Source organism: Clinocottus analis, unplaced genomic scaffold (genome assembly GCF_023055335.1).
Source record: "Clinocottus analis isolate CAN_PGR_092001 unplaced genomic scaffold, fCliAna1.0.p SCAF_14, whole genome shotgun sequence".
NCBI lineage: Eukaryota > Metazoa > Chordata > Actinopteri > Perciformes > Cottidae > Clinocottus > Clinocottus analis.
The window spans coordinates 15989929-16009851 of NW_027175865.1; the positions used below are offsets into that span (position 1 = coordinate 15989929).

Genomic DNA, 19923 nt, shown 5'->3' on the forward strand with positions numbered 1-19923 from the left:
AACAGCTATATTTATATAATGTGGGCAATATAAAGTAATTTAAAAGACATCAAGGTAAAGTTACTGAACTCTATACCAGAGCCTTTTAAGTTCCTCCAGGAATAGAAAACGTATTACACACTTTGACACGAAAAGCTATTTCTTTTCAACAATAATAAAATGTCTGCCCAGCGTAATGCTTCAGTACCAAGAGTGTCAGCGCTACAGGTTTCTACCGGGGAGGAGAACTACTTTTTGAATTGCATGAACACATCTCTTCGCCGCCTCCATGATATGGGAATATATTAATACACGTATAACACAACACATGAAGTTGTTATTTCTTACGCAGAATGAATTAAACCATTGCAGAAATGAAACATTCAGAAGGTGTAGGAGAGAGACGTCGTCATCTCCGCTGTGGCTCAACTGACATTTGTATCACTGGTCTGAATGGACATCGTGATGAAAGTTCATGATATCAGTGTCTTTAAAGATCGGTACAGCAGACGCCCCAACCTTTGATTTTGATTTGCTCCACTTGGTCTTTACCCGTTGAATACTCAGCGCTGAAGGCAATAATGATCCTATTATGATGGAATGATGTACCTCAAACCAAGACGTTTAGTCCTTTGACTTCATACATTCCTGAATGTCATCTTCCCTCTGTATTCCTGCGCCCACTGACCATGAGTTATTTAGAGATGCTGAACAGCCGAGCAGTACATGTAAGTGATGCGACGCATAATGTATACGTCGCCCCGTCTTGTTTTACCTGTAAAACAATACATGTTTCATAGGTGAGCTTTCAAAACCAAGTATTTTGTTATTGTTTAATTGTCTGGAATTACATGTTAAAGATGTAAACCGAAGGCAACATGATGCTTGTCCCTTCATTAGCCTTGTTTATGACCGTCATCTGTCCGAATGGCGAGCATAGTTATGGGGAAAAGACATCAATCCAAGAAACGGTGAAGACAGGCGACTTAGTCGTCTCTCACAGATGTTGACTGTCCTCCTGTTTTTCTGCTCAAAGGAAATATCTTACTTGACAACTGAGGCTTCCTGCACAATCCCAGCTTCATGGCTTTGCGCCTGTCGAGATTCCTATCATTTAAATATTCATGACCATGCTTATTTATTCCAGCTTGCAATAGGTATGATAGAGACAACTTTTAAATATATTGAAATACAGATGATCCCTAGAGTTTTGCGACAACAAAAACGTCGTGTTTTTGTTAAAAACAAAGACGCCATTTCAATTTCAAATGAGGTGACATCCCTATAACGCACAAACGCACGTCAGCAGACGCCTTTCAGTGAAAGCTGCTTCAGCTTCAAAGACTTAAGCCGCGGCTTTGAGCAAACACTGTGTTGCATTGCTTATTTTCAACACTTTGAAATGTTACTAAATATGAACAATTCATAGAAAGAAAGCAGCTGATGGCAACAGAGTACAACTCGACCGCGTACCCGTGGCGGCTGTAGAAATGGTCACTACGCCAGCTGTTTAGTTTGACAGCTGATTAGCTTGAAAAAATGAAACAATAAAATGATGAAATCGCTTTGTGATTGTGTTCAGGCCAGCAGAGAAGGCTTGATACTTACTGTGTACTTTAACTATACAACTCTCTGGTTAACTGCTACCGGTTAGCGTGCAGATTCAGTTTTGATTCTCAAAATATAATAACTCAAATAAGAGACATTATCTCTCATTAAACTGTCGAATCCCATTAGAATCGAACGCTCCACCTTGAACAGAGTTAAGTGAAGTGAAGAACATTGTGACGATAATGTCACTCTTCTCTTGAATTCAACTTTTTTAAACGTAGGACTTTTACTGATACACGCAGCGCCCCATCAGGTCTCCAGTGGTTAGTGTTAGGGTACACACACATGTGTAGCTATATATGTGTATTCAGCCCAAACACAACAGAAATAGAGCAGTATAACCTTCACAAAGGTTTTATTGTACCAGCTCTGTTTTATATGTTCATTATTCCAGGACTACAAGCAAAAGTACTACTCCGGATTTCCAAGTTTAAAAATCCATGTCGACTTTCCGAGTGTTTTTTAGATTGCCTTGTCGAGCCCGTTCCCTCCAGAAGCCATGTCCACCAGCCTCCTTAATGTTTCATTAAGCAGTAAAAAGGTTATGATTGGAAATAGCAAATCAAGGTCTACAGTTTGATCTGCCCGTGAATAAGAGCTTTTCATGACATCCCTTTGGAGAAAGTTGCGCTGTGTGTTTTTTGTTGCTCGCACCGATTTCGAAAGCTTTCAAAGGGGTTTAATATTTTCAAACGTACAGTTGTTGACTAAACCTGGTCCTTGCATTAGGATGGGGGAATTGCTGACTTTGGAAAAGCTCCTGTAACTGCAGAATTACAAATGCGAGGAGGGACTTCAATTCCCCCTCGAGCTACCTCCAGACAAATAGACGGACCTCCGCGAAAAAAAAACAAACCTCACCCGCACACACAAACAACAAAGGAAACACAAACAAGTCTTAAAAGCCGCCCGGCGGGATGAGGAAGGAGAGGTCACAGCGTATGAAAGTGATTCCTGAAAACGTACCTGCCAGGTTCCCCCCATGATGTTAGAAAACATGTGTTGTGCGTTTTAGCCAGAAACAATGAAGTGATACAACATCCGGGTCTCTTTGTTGAAAGTAGCTCCAGTTCACATCTTCACACTAAGTTTCTGCAGGATTACAGATAAAAGAGTCAATTCCAATGCTGTCATTTGGCAAATGCATGTTTCTAATCAGGAATTAGGGCCTTAATAAGAATATGGATGTGATGAGCATTTACTTCTGGGTGCTAAATCTCACAGACGTTCATTTCGAGCATGCAAATCAGGGGCAGATGGAATTAGCCGAAGAAGTGTGCGGGGGACGAGAGATTTGTCGCTAGGGGTCGACGCCTTTTGTGGAACATAAATCCCATTTATCCCAAATTAGGACGGGTGCGGCACTGGTTCGCTTTGATGTTCCTCTTGGCGGGAGCCCGGGTGGAGTGCAGAAGGGGGGGCCGGGGCAGATTGCTGGAGCACAAACAGATGTTCAAGGCTCATCCTTTGAGGTGCTGATGAAACATCGCCACAGCGAGAGTCTTTGCATCCCACCGTCAGCCAGTCGACACGAAGACAAGGGCAGGGCTGCGGTCGCTGCATACGGGCCGTTATACCAATCAACAGTTTGACCTGCATCTGCGCTCAGCTGAAGGCTTCGGCGTACTGCAACGTGTTGTCAAAACGATCTTCCTGGCAAACAGAGATAGTGAAGAACATATTCAAAGTAGAATACAAGGGGGCCAGCGGTGCAGCACACAGCAGCTCACGTCCAACACGCGCCTGACCGAGCTCTTCGCTCTGCATCTCAACAGGTTGCACATCTAAACCGGTTGCTTCTTGTCTTTGTTACTTCAGGAATATGAAGACGACTACGGAACGACTTATGATGACCAAGGATATGAATCGTATGACAACAACTACAGCACTCAAGGACAGAAGTAAGTTCTGCTATTATTTGTACACCCCTGTTTCTCTAAGGCTTTGTGACTTTGCCAAGTCCCGCCCCCTTGAACGCAGATGCGCCAATCATAGCAGAGCATCATAGCTTAGCATCATAGCATAGCCTCGTATCCAGCGCTGCTACATGAACTCTCGATGCATTTGTTTTAGATTTCCTTCACGTTCAGAGTGGTTTTCTGCATTTTGAGCTCGTCATCGTGAAGCTCGATACCCGGAGAGGTCGGAAGGAGATGTCTACGTTTCTTAAACGTTACATTTCTACATGCAAACCTGTGGAGTTAACATGAATAGAGTAGGTTAGCGCGTAACAAACTTAAGCCTTAGCACTTCAATGCTGCTCTCGCTACTGAACGAGAGCACGCGCTGCTCTATAATGACTCTAACAACACCATGAGGGTCGTCTGATTAACAGAAACACTTCTCAGGAACAAACTACGTCCTCCCAAATGAACATAACATGTAATCAACAGCTCTCCCAAACCGTTTCAACAACAACTGAACTTCAGAAGGAGAACTTATTGCAGCTCCGTTGGATCTTTAGCGAGGTGTACCTAATAAAGTGGCAAATTGACTGCACCAAGAAAGACTAAATGACTCAATACGACTTGGTTATCATTAGAGTTCAAACCCGGGGAAAAACACAACAATGGCAGGGCATATGTTTGTCTCTCCAAGTCTAAAATACAAACGTATGAGCAGCACAGAGAAGGCAGAAAATGTGCTGCAGTGTGGCCGATCGGGCTGAAGTCAATGTGAGAGAACACGAGGTAAGCTAGAGATTGGTGAACAGCTGGATGATGGTGCATGAGCTGTTAGGAGTCATTTGTGCTCATTTTCTGCCCTGCTTGAAACTTGAAAGAACAGTTTGTGTTAATGAAGTATTTTGTGAAGTGTGAAATGTTTTAACTGACCTCTGAGTTGTCTTTTAGGATTAAGACTCATAAAAGACAACTTCAACCTTGAATTCCACTTTTTTTTTAAAACGATGTGGAAAATTAGTTGATAATTTAATTTTTTTGTGGGGGGGGGGGAATAAAGCAATCGTGGTCGGACTCGGCGACGTGCCGGCTCATTACGTTGGACATTGAAATCCTTTGTTTTAATCACCTTTTAAAATGCGCGACTAAAGGTGCGCTTTGCTCGATGTATTTTTCATGTCAATGCAAAATAAACAGCCGTTGCTTCATTTAACAGAGAGTCTTACACAGCTAAATGCAAAAATATTGATTTTCTTACATCCAGGGAGCGATAACGCTCTACAAGCCGCACAAGGTCAACGTCTTTCTCTTGGGTTTGTTGCTGTCCCGCCCTGTTTCATCAGCACACAATTATGTGCGTCTGCCTGTGCCACTTTCAAGAAAAAGTGATTGTTGCGACATTTAGTGTGTCAAAAAAAAAAGAAGGATTGTATTGGCAGCAGTTGGAAAAGATGAAAACAGACAGAGAGAAAAAAGAAAAAGGTACATTATTCTGTCCTTTGGCTTTTGTGGCAGCGAGGTGGTCGATGTTTCCCTTTGTCGTGGTGTCAGGATGTTTGTCACCCGGGCTTCATCCATCTTTTGTGCTATCTCTTTTGCTGGGGCCACATCACACACACACACACACACACACACACACACACACACACACACGTGCACATTTCCGCTGCCTCTCTAACACACTGATGGTTGTATCTTGAAGTGTTGGTGGTTGTGCTCGCTGGGGGGAGCGCAGGTCCGCCTCAGGAATCTGGAGCTATTTGTTTTATAAGCCTCCTCTTGAATAATGGTGGGGTGTTTTTGGTGAAGGTGGCAGCGCAGAAGGAAAAAAAAAAATGGAGTCCATCATATGAAGGCTGGAGGCTGGGTCGACTCAAAGAGATTTTCATGTCTGTTATCTGGTGGGAAACAAAGCAGCTAATAGGGCCCAGACATGGAAGCCTGTGCCTGCAGAGACAGCTGATTCACTTACTTCTTCCTCTTATTTCTGTGTCCTGGATTTAGTTGAAAGGTTACTGATACTGCAGCCGGACATTGTGCATGTGTGCAGCTTCATGCACTATCTCTGTCACTTGACCAGAATTGATTGTATTTTGGCCATTTTGCCCTCAGATGTAAGATGTATTGCTGGCGTTTTCTCACATGGGAAGAGACGTCCGTAAATGTAAAAAAGGATTATCCTTTTATTACCTTTTAGTTATTCCGTTTTGGCTACGCTGCACTCGATACTGCAACATAATCCCCGCCCTCCATCGTGTCCTCTTCACAGTCACAATCCTGCTTAGCTTCTTGATGGACAAAGGTGCATCACTTTCACCCCCGAGCCCGAGCAAAGTCATATCCGTTCCCAGCTGCAGCAGCAGGGCCTCGTAGGGAGCGTGTGTGTGTGTGTGTGTGTGTGTGTGTGTGTGTGTGTGTGTGTGTGTGTGTGTGTGTGTGTGTCTGTGTGAAGGAGAAGTCTCCTAACAATGTTTCTCAGGCCTAAGGAGCTCCCAGTCACCAATCGGAGCCCTGACTTCGTGGTTGCCGGAGGATAACAAGCAGAACAATTTACAGTCTCTCTGGCACGCTATTGCCCCGGTGGCTCGTGCTGGAAACAGGCCTGCCATTTGTGAACAGGAAGGGAAAGGAAGGGGGATGGTTAGAAGAAAAAAAGAGATTGTTATGCTGCATCAGTGGATTCTCTGATACCTTCATTATCTTGAAATATATTTCCATAAAACATGAAATACATTTAGCCATACGTGCTTGAACAGAGTTAATCCGAGGTAATTACGGGTTTATTTTCATCGGAAGCAGCGTCACCAGAAAGAGGACTCCAATTAGTTGGTCGGCCGTTTGATGATTATGATCATTTACATAATTGATCAACAAAGATTTGTGAGGGATCTGCAGGATTTTAAAACAGGAGGTCGATACAAAAAGACTCTCACCCTAGCACTGCTAGTGGGCATGGCGCTTAACGTACTAACTATCAAATATTGATGTTCATATTAAGGGCAGATCTTTGGTTTCACCTTGCTCCTGTACGTCCAAGACGTACCTATGTTAGCATGAAATATTAAACGTACACGCCGACAAGATCACATTCCTACTTGGCATATTTTTCGGCCTTTTGCATCTCATCATGACCCTGAGTATGGACGCGGAGGGGCGGGACAAAGCGTTGATGTTTGACATCCTGAGCGTGAGACGTGTGTGTCGTGAGATCAACATCTGCCTGGAGGAAATATGTTGGCGTTACAAACGTGATGCACCGCAATGTGATCGTATGAGTTGCCCTTAAAACGCCGCTCTGTAAGTCGGACTAAAGTAGTTTTACAGTGTAACACTTAAATACGTCTTCCTGAATTACAGCCAAGAAAAACTATGGATGGAATATTTCCGTGTATGTTATAATTGCATAATAAAAACAGACGGACTTTAACGTATTGCTGTGATATCACTGTTGGGCAGTGACGCTGATATGTGATACTTCACGTTACGGCCAATAAAGAAAAAAACACAGCAACCACTTGACAAATGAGACGAGACAGTCTGTGTCCCCGTGCTGTACACACTGCCACACAGGACAGCCAGAATTGAGTAGTTTAGACATAATTGAATATGAAAGGAGAATTAGTCGCTCACAACCATCAGACATGAGACCTAAATAAAAAAAGAAGAAGCTGTTTTCCGGTTCGCCTCGAAGACATTTCACAACATTTACATGTTTCAGAAGCGAGCTGCCGCCTGAGGGAGCCTTGTGGAACGTCACCTCAGCGCGACAGCTGTGGCGGTCGGGTCCGCCGGCCTCCAGATCACAGCGTCTCCTTACCGTGTTTATACAACACGGAGCATCGAGCCGTCATCTCTTTTTTTTGTTGTTGGCGGCAGCAGAGAGTTTCGTCTCAGGAGAGCCATCGGAAGCTGCGGCGCTCCGGCGACCGATCGAGCGCCGAGGTCGAGGAGGCCGGTTGCTTGTGTGCGGAGCGTCTTTAATTTCATCAGCGGGGAGAAGGTGACGTCCCTGTAGGGAAATGAGAGCGATGGCGGCCTGTGGCGCGCGCCCCGGCCGGACACTTGGAGAGGTCGCGGCGAGGTCGTCTCTCGCGGCTCGTGTGCGATCAAAGCGTTATTTCATACTCGACACCTCGGAGACGAGCCGGCTGCTGACACCTCACACCTTTCCCTCCTCGCATCTTGCTTTGGTACACACTACATCGTCGGCTGGATCCCGGAGGCCCGGGGGGCACGAGGGGTAGCTGTGTGACAGTGTTTTAAAGGGCAGGCGCACCCGGGAGGAATGGCTGTAAATCTTAGTACAAGAGACGGCCACGGAGGGGAACGGAGGAGGAGAGGCGCTGGCTTTCCCTTTCTAGGTTTCATTTTAGACTTGATTCCTTAAAAGAGCCACAAAACTACTGAAGTAAGCAACACATACACACACACAAACACCTCCTGGCTATTCAATGGACAACTTGTTTTTACACTACAAAATACTACAAATATACATGTCAATAATATATGTATTACAGTGGTGCGCCATGGATTTTCTACCTGCGCCTTCAGTGCTGTCTGAGTCTCGATCAGCTGAGCACGGTTGATCATGGTCCTCTGATCAAACACTGACAAACACCGGTGTGTAATTGTCCATGTGGAATCTACCTGCGTGCACATCCAGACAAAGACACTTAGGGAGGACGATCCCTCAACAGCTTTGCATTTAATAATCCCCAGACGTTGGGTCGGCAGAGAGCTCCGCTTGTCTGGTCTCACGGCTCTAGACCTCTACATACATCAGTGTGAGTGTTTATTATTTAAACTAGGGGTCTGCAGCTATGTGAGGCTGTGTTTCGGCACAGTGGTGAGCTAATGCTACGGCTAGTAAATGCCGGGTATCGGATGGCGGATGCGTCGCGATGACTCGTTCTGCGCTCCGGTGCCGAAGCAGGGCCAGTGTGTCAGCGCTCAACACGCCGTCCCCGAAAGTCTTTGCGTTGTACCTGCAGCTGATGCAACGTGTTTGATCACACTGCCTTAGCCGCTGCTGCTTCTTTGAGGCGTGCTTGTTGTGTCGGGGCCCCGAGGCAGACAACACCCATTTAGTACAATGGGAATATCAGGATTGTGTTTTATCTTGGAACAGATTGGTTGTGTTAGCTGTCTGCCTCTGAAAACGCCTACGGTGCTTCACCGTCGCTGGGTACCTCGATGCTCTCTTCAAGGTAGACAGCTTGTCAGGATGAGTGACAGGTGCTGTGGCGGGAATTAGACCATCTGAGGGAAGGAAGGGCGGGATTTATACCTCTCGCTCTGTCGGGAGACAAAAGGCGGCATAGTGTAAGTTGTAAATGTAATGTTCCCGCAATAAGACATAAAGTCTTTCACAGATCCCGGAGAGTCTCAATGTAACAGCCCAAACAGGTTTCTAAGAGACAGTATTTTCCCTGGAGGAGAATTTTATGTACCCAAACCCGGCAAAAAAGGAGAGGAAAGTAACATAAATGGTCTGTTCAAAAGCGGAGAGAAGGCTCATTTGTAAAGTCAAATCTTTGCTGTAGGCCATTCTTTCACTCTTTGTGACTCTTCAGCAGGGGGTCAGCGTTGGAGATAGCTTTGCAATCAGCCACCACACTGAGCAATCACCAGTGCATCCATAAGGAGGGATTCCATTTGAAATTATGTGAGCTTCATTTCATACTAAATAGTCGGAAAAGGAGAAACGTTGCTTCTTTTTTCCCCTCCCCCTCGGCCATTTTCACTGTATTGTTGTCTGTCGAAATCACCACCGGAGTAATCAGAGCCTTCAGTGGCGCAGTTTCATCCACATTTTACTTTTTCAATCTTTCGCGAAGAAAATATGAAAACACATTCTTACACAAGGAAGTATCTGTGCTGAAGGATTCACAGTCCAACCCTGTCCCCAAATGAGTTGAATTTAAAAGTGTACAATAGGCATTAAATAGGCTAAAGAAGAACACAGCACATATTACCTCTGCAGCTCCTCGTAATGCACTTCTAGATCTCATCAGATTTATCACACAGGGCTGGAAGAGTAATGGCGGTGTAAGAAAACAAAGTCCACGAGGGACGTGTACTACATCATTCAGATTTAACACCGCCATCTGCTTCGTGTTGCCCGGGAATGGCAACATCAGTGCTTAAGACGAAGCATTTACAGAGATGACGGATACGCTGGAGAGGCCGGGTCCGCTACCTGTGGAAAAGTAGGTCTGGAATCAGACGCCCGATGAAAGAGACACGCTCCTCTGTTGCGTTTGCCTCTCGAGGTCCACGCCTGCGCTTTCCTACGGACGAGTTCTCTCTTCCTTTTTGTTTCTTGGCACGCGGAGTTTAAGGGAAGCACAAACCAGCGGACGCCGCCTGCTAATGAATGGCAAATCAGCAGCTGACCTATTTAGAAAGTCAAAGCATTTTCACACCTACGACAGGGCTACGTCTGGAGCGAGATCTAACCGCGCTCGGCACCGCGGCTCATGCCCGCGTTCACGCAGCCAGCTGTGCACTTCTGACAAGGCGGCGCTGTGATCCCAAGTCAAGGAGGATAAATGTAGAATGTGCGAGGCAGTGGAAACGGGTTTTTTGAGGTTCAAGTTTCCTTTTATCTCATAATGCCTTGAAGCTGGCAACATATCTTTTTTTGTTTAATTAAAAGGAACCTGAAAAACTTCAAATGCAGCCAGTGGCTTGATGCTACAGTTTTGTGTGGCGTAGGCCCACATCAAGCTCCATCAAACGCCACGTTTAAACAAAACAAGCAGCGAGTATCCAGGCAATCGGCTGGAAGTTGTCAAATAAGACAAGTCACACAATCTCGCCAAATAAGTGTATTAAACTCACAAAGCTGTCTGCCTGTGTAGCAGTGGCTGAGTGGCAGCTAGCCGCTCAGCAGCGCGCGTACTCGTAGTGACGCTAGCTGTTAGCAATGGAAGTGAACAAACGGTGCTACTCCCACTTTAGCAGCCGGGGGTCGGCAATGCAACCAGGTATGTGGTCGCTCGCGTCCGGGTTCTGTTACAAGTCGCGAGTAAGTCGGCGAGCAGTCAATGGCAGCCTGGACACCCAAAATATGCAGTTTGCCGCCGCAAAATGAAAGATTAGCCGTGGACAGAGACAAAGGTGCACACTGACTCAAGCACGGTCGCGCACAAACACGAGCGTAGAGCATGATTCCCCTGGCGGAGATAATAATCTACAAACAACTGCTCCTCCTCTTAAATTGCCAAATAAACTAATATAGATGTTGTCCCTTGAGTCCTTTTCTGCGTTGGTACTGTACTTTAAACTGAATACGTTCACCGTGTACTGGCGTTTCATGAATAAAGCTCTTCATCAGTGGGAACGCTTGCTGCGCTGCAGAGTGCCGATTGATGAGCAACGTGTTGTACTGGGCAACCGGGGTTGCTCGACTTTTGGCCGCACAAAGCAGAAGTTTACTGGAATCTTTGACCTTCAGGATGTGTCTCTCAAGACTCACCGGTCTCTGTAATTGAGAGGAGAAAGTAACCACAGTGAGAAGTTTTGTAGCAATATTGATAAAATGTCACCTTTGGAAATTAGAGGCGCCTAACAGCTTTTGTTGCACTCTCCTCTTTTGTGAACAGAGAAGGTCCGCCGTGGCAACTCTCAGCACAGCCGAGCACGAGTATTTGTCCTTTCTCCCGTTAGCAACAGGGAAACCTCAAGGGTTAATTAAAAAGTGTTGTTTATCAACAGGTTTTTTTTGTGAAAATGAATGTGCTGCGGAAAGAAAAGGCTGACCGCCTTCAGCAGAACGTAAGCGAGCCTCTGAAATAGTGTCGGCGTTGCTGAGCAGCATCCTCGCTTGTTTTGTTCGGACGTTTTTGTGTTTGTTTTTTTTATCGTTGAATATGACATGAGCCGCACAGGAGAAGCTCAAGAATATCCAATGTTTCCCATGCTTCCCAGTCCGTCTGCAAGCGCCGGTGAATTGTGGCAAATTGATTTTCCGACATTCCTAAAGATCGATGTATATTTTGAAAGGCGACCTCTCTCGAACACACACCCGCATTTTGGCATTGTGTGAAATCTAATTATGTAGCATCCTGTCAGGTCTTGTCTCGGGGTACACGACGTGACAAGCCAAAACATGCTTTCAGTTGCCACGGCTCTCTCTTTCTCTCTTTCTCTCTCCGGCTCCCCGTGCTCTTCTTCCTCCACATGTCTGTGTCGGCCAGTGAATGGTGTCAAGGATATTGCGGCGACTCGACGCTCCGTGGCGGATGCACGGTGGCGCCTCGGCCGCGAGAGCTGACTGGAAACCTCTCGCCCGCAGCCGCTGGCCTCGCGTCTCGGACGGAGGCGGCACAAAGCCTTGTTTGCGGCTGCTTGGCTGGGCATTGTTTGTAGTTGTAATTACGAACCGTGTGAAATGTATGCATAGCCTGACTTAAGGCTGGAGCCCCCGGAGGGATCCTTCTCACGTCTCATTGAGCCGCCGCCGCCGCGCTCTTTAAGCGATTCCTCCCCCTGTCCTCAGTTGGCCGTGCTGTCTTGTTCACCCTAAACGAGAAATTGTTGCGGAAAAACAACAAAACAAGCACAAAGTGTGTCATGCTGTCGATGTTGACGGCCATTATCGGTTGTTGGAAGGCTGCCAGAGGATCAGTTCGCCCGCAGTGCAAGGAAACATATTTTCTCACTTTCTTTTATTGGTATTTAGTTAGCGATGCAGAAAATGTAACGGTTGACCATCTCAACGTTTTCATACACGTGTTTTGATTTCTGCCTCAGTGCCGTCACACTGCAGGCACAGAGAATACCGTGTTGTGAGGGGATCACACGAGATTATTTTCATTTCTTTTTATTTTCAGGTTCTCAAAGCACACTGAGCGGTTTTCATTGGAACTACTTCCTATTGAAAGAAAAGTCCCTCTGAAAGTGTTTTGTGGAGTATTCAGAGCAACAGTAACACTGTTTGTACAAAGACACTTTTACAGTTACATTTTTCCATCTTATCGCCAGTGCTGGAAGCACCGCCAACAAAATTGGATTTGATTACATTGTATTATGGTGAAGTGGTTCAAGGTTTGTGTTAAAATGATCGAGGTGCTGGTTGTACTTTCACTTATCAAATGCAAAAAAAACCTCCACGTTCAGCGCACCGCTAGTTTCTTTCTCCGGTTTTCCTGCCGACTGGGCTCTGATAGCGCGGCGTGTCTTTGGCATTTTACAGTTTAGGTTAACAAAATGTTTTCATAATAACACATATTAATGCACATGGTTCTCCAATCAGACAGCATGCTAGCCAGACAGACAACATTTATGCTAACGGCAGCAACAAACAAATGTAGCTTCATCATTAAGCTAAATTGTAGCAGTTAGCATAATAATCCAAGGTCCTTCCGCAAGGTTGAAAGTTTGTTCTTCCAGAAGGTCATAAGACATGTTTAATATATGTTTATATAGACAACAAAATCTCTGAGTTTACCTTCCTTATCTTCAAACAGGCACCCTTTAAATAATAGTGCCTTTCAGTAACAGAGGTGACACTAAGAAGTTTGTCTCCAGTTTGGCGTTGATATTTTTTGGAGGATACAAAAACAAAACTGCATACGGCAATATTAATTACTGAAACTATTTATTCGCTGTGAAGCATCTTTTCGTGAAGCAGATACTGCTCAGCGAGAGCAGACTTAAAAGCAGACGGAATTAGTAGAGATTGATTTCCTGGAGTGCTGCAAACCGCGGTGTAATTTGACCGAGGAGCGGAGTGTCTCAACCCTTTCTCAGACCTCAGTTTGGCTTTTTAAGATCACACCGCAAGAAAAAAAAAGCTACTCCATTGCAGTAACACTGCCCTGGAGTACGATGTACTCCCGTTACTTCCACCGTGGTGTGTCATTACCGTCACCTCTTTGCCCTCAGCAGTCGGGCGGCCGTTGATGTGGTGTGTCGGGGGCTTTTTTTTTTTATTTTGTGGTGCCTTCAGCTCTCTAATCCGGCGAGCAGAGAGGTGCTGCTGTCGCTGACAGACTGACTGACAGGCAGGCGGCGAGGACCCAGCTGTGATGGCTGGTGTCGGCTCAGTGGCAGCCTTATGATGAATTACCTCTCTTGAATGATAGCGCTGTTGCTGAATGATACCGACGCAGGATTGTTCTGTCAGCATCTCGGCGGCGAAAACCGCAAATAAAAAAAATAAACAGATAGGCGAGAAAGGAGCCGCTCTGCAACTCGCCTCCCCGTCTTTTTATTTTTCATTAAAGTTGCCACCTCTCATAGATCTCCATATGCAGCGATATGGAACTGGAAGTTTGTGCGGAGGTACGTTGGAGGAAATTGCCTTGTAAAAACGCAAATGTGGCAGAACTTTTGGAGTGATTGAAAGCTGCCTCTCCTTTGTTTTTTACTGTATAAAAATCACTTTCTGTGTGTTTTTCACTATTGCCACTGCATACATTATGACTGATGTGACTTTGCTGTTCTACCATGAGGCACATTGACACGGCGTGCAATGTTTCCCGTTTCATATTCCTGGATACGTTCGGATATTCACCTTTCTGCTTTGTCTGTTTCCAGCTCAGACGACTACTACGAATACGGACAAAGTGAGGAGTCGTATGATTCGTATGGTGAGTTGCAGACCATTTCCTTCTCCAATGTACCTCGTGTCAATTGTCACAGCATCAATGCATAGCTCTTGAACCTGCGGCGCTGGCCTCAATTGCCATGGCAACTGTAATGTGGCGATGTCTTCGACATGTTCAAAATAAGCCTCTGCAGTTTATTTGGCTCACGAGCGAGAGAACAATGCCAATACAACAAAAAAGAAGAACTATTCACAAAGTTTTGTGGCGTGTGCTTCTAAGTAGAGACACGTGGAAGTATGATGTCTGACTCGGGTTCATTACTTTGATCCTTTATTTAAAAAACTAACAAAAAGCAGAAGTCTTACACTTTGCCTTCTGTGATTTTTCATTTATTTTTTGACTGAAAAAATGTGGATGTGTGTTGTTTTACTTCAGAGGAGAAATGAAAAAGTGTTGCTAAAAAAATCACTTCAGTATCTACGTTGTTTTATTTTTACTTTAAAAAAGTACTTAAAAATGTGTATTTTTTGCTTAAATGCTTTTGGCAGATTTAATAATTAGTGTCGACATATATAAAGATAATTAACTCAACATTATGCATCGTAAACATATAGTGAACGCACAAAACATGCTTATTGTTGAGACTCACAACTGTCAGGTGAGACAGGTTGGTAGAGAGACAGGCTGGTAGAGAGACAGACTGGTAGAGAGACAGGCTGGTAGAGAGACATGTTGGTAGAGAGACAGACTGGTAGAGAGACAGACTGGAAGAGAGACAGGCTGGTAGAGAGACAGACTGGTAGAGAGACATGTTGGTAGAGAGACAGGCTGGTAGAGAGACAGACTGGTAGAGAGACAGACTGGTAGAGAGACATGTTGGTAGAGAGACAGGCTGGTAGAGAGACAGACTGGTAGAGAGACATGTTGGTAGAGAGACAGGCTGGTAGAGAGACAGACTGGTAGAGAGACAGACTGGTAGAGAGACAGACTGGTAGAGAGACATGTTGGTAGAGAGACAGGCTGGTAGAGAGACAGACTGGTAGAGAGACAGGCTGGTAGAGAGACAGACTGGTAGAGAGACAGACTGGTAGAGAGACATGCTGGTAGAGAGACAGACTGGTAGAGAGACAGGCTGGTAGAGAGACAGGCTGGTAAAGAGACAGACTGGTAGAGAGACATGTTGGTAGAGAGACATGTTGGTAGAGACACATGTTGGTAGAGAGACAGACTGGTAGAGAGACAGACTGGTAGAGAGACAGGCTGGTAGAGAGACAGACTGGTAGAGAGACAGGCTGGTAGAGAGACAGACTGGTAGAGAGACATGTTGGTAGAGAGACATGTTGGTAGAGAGACAGACTGGTAGAGAGACAGGCTGGTAGAGAGACAGGCTGGTAGAGAGACAGACTGGTAGAGAGACAGGCTGGTAGAGAGACAGGCTGGTAGAGAGACAGACTGGTAGAGAGACAGGCTGGTAGAGAGACATGTTGGTAGAGAGACAGACTGGTAGAGAGACAGGCTGGTAGAGAGACAGATTGGTAGATAGACAGACTGGTAGAGAGACAGGCTGGTAGAGAGACAGACTGGAAGAGAGACAGGCTGGTAGAGAGACAGACTGGTAGAGAGACAGGCTGGTAGAGAGACAGGCTGGTAGAAAGACAGACTGGTAGAGAGACAGGCTGGTAGAGAGACAGGCTGGTAGAAAGACAGACTGGTAGAGAGACAGGCTGGTAGAGAGACATGTTGGTAGAGAGACAGGCTGGTAGAGAGACAGGCTGGTAGAGAGACAGGCTGGTAGAGAGACATGTTGGTAGAGAGACAGTCTAGTAGAGAGACAGGCTGGTAGAGAGACAGGCTGGTAGAGAGACAGGCTGGTAGATAGACAGGCTGGTAGATAATAGACAGGCTGGTAGAGAGACATGCTGGTAGAGAGACAGGCTGGTAGAGAGACAGGCTGGTAGAGAGACAGACTGGTAGAGAGACAGGCTGGTAGAGAGACAGACTGGTAGATAGACGTCATTACATTCTACAAACATATCCATATTGCTTTTGAAGAACGTGACCTCTCTTTGTTTTTTGCGTCTGACATGAACGTGTTGAACAAACGTTGGTGTGCGTTCGTCGTGGAGGTGAAGCCGAGCGGCCTCAGTCTCTCTTTGGCCGCTCGCTGACGAGTTTGAGCGTGGAGGTTTCTTCACAAGTGGTTTCCAGACGCCTGCAGGCCGCTCTCAGCGTGTGGGGATGTGTTGAGCTCGCTGGAACACCTTAACTTCCTGGTCCGTCCATCAGGTTTATCCAGCTTTTTTTTTTACAGTATTAATACAAATTTGCTTTAAATAGCCAATATACGTTTTCCACATTTGAAGTTCTCAGCTACAAAAAAAAAAAAACTCAATGAAACGTGATATAAAAGTCGAATTTGAATAAATTAAACAATTACACAACGATATAGATGACGACCTTGTGGACCCGTGATGGGCAGCGTCGGTCATTTCCATACGCAAAGTGTTGCATTTCATTCTCAGGGCGCGCTCGAGCACCGCCGTGTGCCGCTCATCAGAACTGCACGTCTGCGGGTCGGCGGTCCTCAGCTCGATGTTGTGAATCAAAATGGCAAAGTGACATTTACATACGTGAGCGCACCGACCAGTTCACAACACTGACGTTTGAATAATTACTGCGCTCACACGCACGGCGAGCGCCGCCGCACTCTGTGACCGTCTCAGCCGTCAGAAGGGTGGTGGGAAAAAAAGATCAATGAAACAATTTCAAAATTTCACAACAATTTAGAAACAGTTTTAATCTCTAGTTTTTAGCAGACACTTAAAAAAAAATAATAATAATGTCACTTGCGTCCAACAACTGTTTTGCTCTCAGCCCCACTGACATATGACTCCATGGGACGAGCTGTCAGCCCTCAATGGCACTGCTCTCGCTCTATTGTGTGTGTGTGTGTGTGTGTGTGTGTGTGTGTGTGTCTGTGTGTGTGTCTGTGTGTGTGTGTGTGTGTGTTTGCCAGTGACGGGCCGTCAGTGCCCGCTAAGGCTTCTCTGCTAGCCTGAACAGAAAGTCACAAAGTTAAAGCTATTTTATCATTTTAATTCAAAGTTAGATCTATTTTATAATAATTTATATTTGTTTTTTCCCAAATACGCTACACTGCCTGGAACGCTCTTTATCCAATCACATCTCACCTCTGTATGTCTCTCTCTCTCTCTCTCTCTCTCTCTCTCTCTCTGTCTCTCTCTCTCTCTCTCTCTTCTCTGCTAATGCGTCGCCATTAGCTGTAAAACTAAACAGCTGCCATAGTGACCATTTCCACGGCTCACCGCTGGCGTTTGTATGTGTGTGTGTGTGTGTGTGTGTGTGTGTGTGTGTGTGTGTGTGTGTGTGTGTCTTTAAAAAAGCCAAGAAAGTGTGTGAAGGCACAGCCAGCAGCTCGTTAGCAGTGAGCCAGGACGCTAACATGACAATATGTATTTCCTTACACATCATGAAGTTTATTTTGCTCATAAAAAGCCACAAAACTCAGACAAAAGTTACCGCCTGTAATTTTCAACAACGGTGTCAACCTCTGACAGGATGCGGTGAAAAGTGGGCCAAGGACACATTAGCTGCAGAGCGCACTAGAATGACAGCGGAGGCAGGTACAGCTGCAGGTTGAGCCGTCTCTAACGGTGCATTTGTGTTATTTACGCAAACCAGAAAATACAAGATGAGCCTCATCGAGCGTTTATCTTGTTTCTGGTTCACGTGTACTCTTTAATTATTTTAAGACAAAATCTATTTTGATGATGTCAGTACAGATTTAAGATCGCAGTGTATGAATTATATCAAAACCGGATATCTCGTTCTTTTTTTGGAGAGTTGAATTTGTTTCCGAAAGCCACGTCCTCACAGAAACTTTCCCCCAACTTTTCGGACCACAGGAGTGAAAGAACCAAGCGCCTTCAACTCATTACAGCGCAGCGCGTTTCCACATACAATGTAAAAAAAAAATAAATGCTGCCGCTCAGGTCACGGAAAAGAGGGCGACAGTTCAAAAGGAAACAGATAACAGCGTTGATGCGCACCCTTGTTTTTCCAAACACAAGGTTACCTTGGTCTATTTCTTCAAAGTGACTGTCAGTGAGAGGGTGACAGGTTTAATTAAGGGGTATTGGCTATGTGCTGTCAACAGAGAGCCTGTACACAGGAGGAGGAGAAGAGGAAAAACATCCCTTTGTGAGCCTGGGCTCTGGGGAAGTCTCAGCGCTGGCTGGAGATCAGACAAAGGGTGCCATCGATACTGGCACTTTCACATTGACGGGTCCGTGCGGGTGAACGGGGGCTGATTTGAGCTAATGGTAATTGTGACCTTTTTTTTTTTTTTTTTTCCCCCCCCCTCGCTGGGAGCTGCTAAACGGGTCCTTTTCAAGTAGCCGTTTGATTCTCACATTCAATTATCTGAGACGCATCCTTCCAGGTGAAAGTCAAGCTTCTCGGCGTGAGTCACTTCTTGCGTCGCCGGCGCTTTTGTTACAAGACGAGCGCCATCGATAGCAGACAGTCACGAAGTGCTCGCAACTTTCAGTCGTATTTCCATCGGAGGATGTTTAAAAAAATATGTGTGTGCAGTTTGAAAGACTTGCAGGTGGGGCGGGGGATTGTTACAAGTGAATGATTAAGAATAACCCCTTTGTCATCCACCCCTTTGTCTGTTTCTGCTCTTTCCTCCTCAAACAGGACTGGAAGAGTGGGCAAACAATCGTGCCAAGGCACCGCCAGCACGGACAACCAAGGGAGTGTACAGAGATCAGCCGTACACCAGATATTGAACTGTTTATACAACCTGCACCTGAGTCCTCATGGCTGTTTCAACCCAAGTAATGGATTTTTTATGGACGCTTTCCCCTCTTTTTAGAATTGAAAACTAAACAGCAAAAATAATAACGAAAGAGAAACGCTGACAGTGAGCCGCTGAATGAGTAAAAAGAACTGGTTTCCCCCCCAAAAAAGGAAAATGGCATCCACAAGATTATAAAAACATGCTCCTGCTGGGTTAAATGTGTAAAGCAATTTAGAGTATCTATCCTCTCCTCCAGGAGGAATTGACTGGACGGTGAGATTAAGAACGACTCCATAGTACATTAGGTTTCCCTCTCAGCTCTGTGATTGTGAAGAATGGCATTGTACCAAGCTGTTTCACTCGGTAATGATTGGTGATCCGCTATGAAGCTGTCGATACGACATTCCTACACAGCTGCCAGTGCGACTTAATTTATTACCCTCTATTCTTCAAACCTTGATCTGCGTGGTTGATCACTTTAAAATGTAGTAGCTTAGATCTAGGGAAGTGCAGTACTGTAGATATTTCTTTCTGAGGGGTAACTGGTGAAATTGTAAATGAACCATTTACAAACTGGTAAAGAGAAAAAGTCATACTTGTATACATAATGCTTTGCTGTTTCCTCCTTTTTTTGTAAAATAATAGTTATTTAGTTGTTAAAGGGCTTATAAAAGCATTGTGTGCATCTGTGGATATTGTCAGCTGTTTTATTCTGAAAAGCCTGTGTCGTGGTTCATGATTATGCCCCAAAAACATCCAATTAAATACATATATAAATAGTCGCCCACACTGTATGTACACCGACATTTATAAATAGACACTCATACTTCACGAACACCGAAACAACCAGAGCAGCAAAACAGTCCACAGGCTTTTTATTTGAATTTTTGTGATTTTTTTAAGATGCTCTACATAAGTAATTTTGATGTAATTCTTTTGATTTAACACAAGATGACTTTGTAGGCATAATAAATCGATTTTTAAGATGCTAAAATCACATGCTGGTGAATTTGTAATCGTGTCCATCCCGACGATTTGTTCAACGATAATG

At 45.2% G+C, this 19923-nt stretch overlaps 1 protein-coding gene across 1 annotated transcript in view; it reads left to right on the plus strand.

The window, feature by feature from the left end:
* Positions 1 to 19421, plus strand: part of khdrbs3 (KH domain containing, RNA binding, signal transduction associated 3) — an 89052-nt gene extending 69631 nt beyond the window's left edge. The window contains exons 7-9 of the mRNA XM_068576378.1: positions 3409 to 3491; positions 14037 to 14089; positions 18770 to 19421. Coding sequence (XP_068432479.1) covers positions 3409 to 3491; positions 14037 to 14089; positions 18770 to 18861 — 228 coding nt within the window. The 3' untranslated portion in view covers positions 18862 to 19421. The remainder of the gene's footprint in view (positions 1 to 3408; positions 3492 to 14036; positions 14090 to 18769) is intronic.
* The last annotated feature ends 502 nt before the right edge of the window (positions 19422 to 19923 follow it).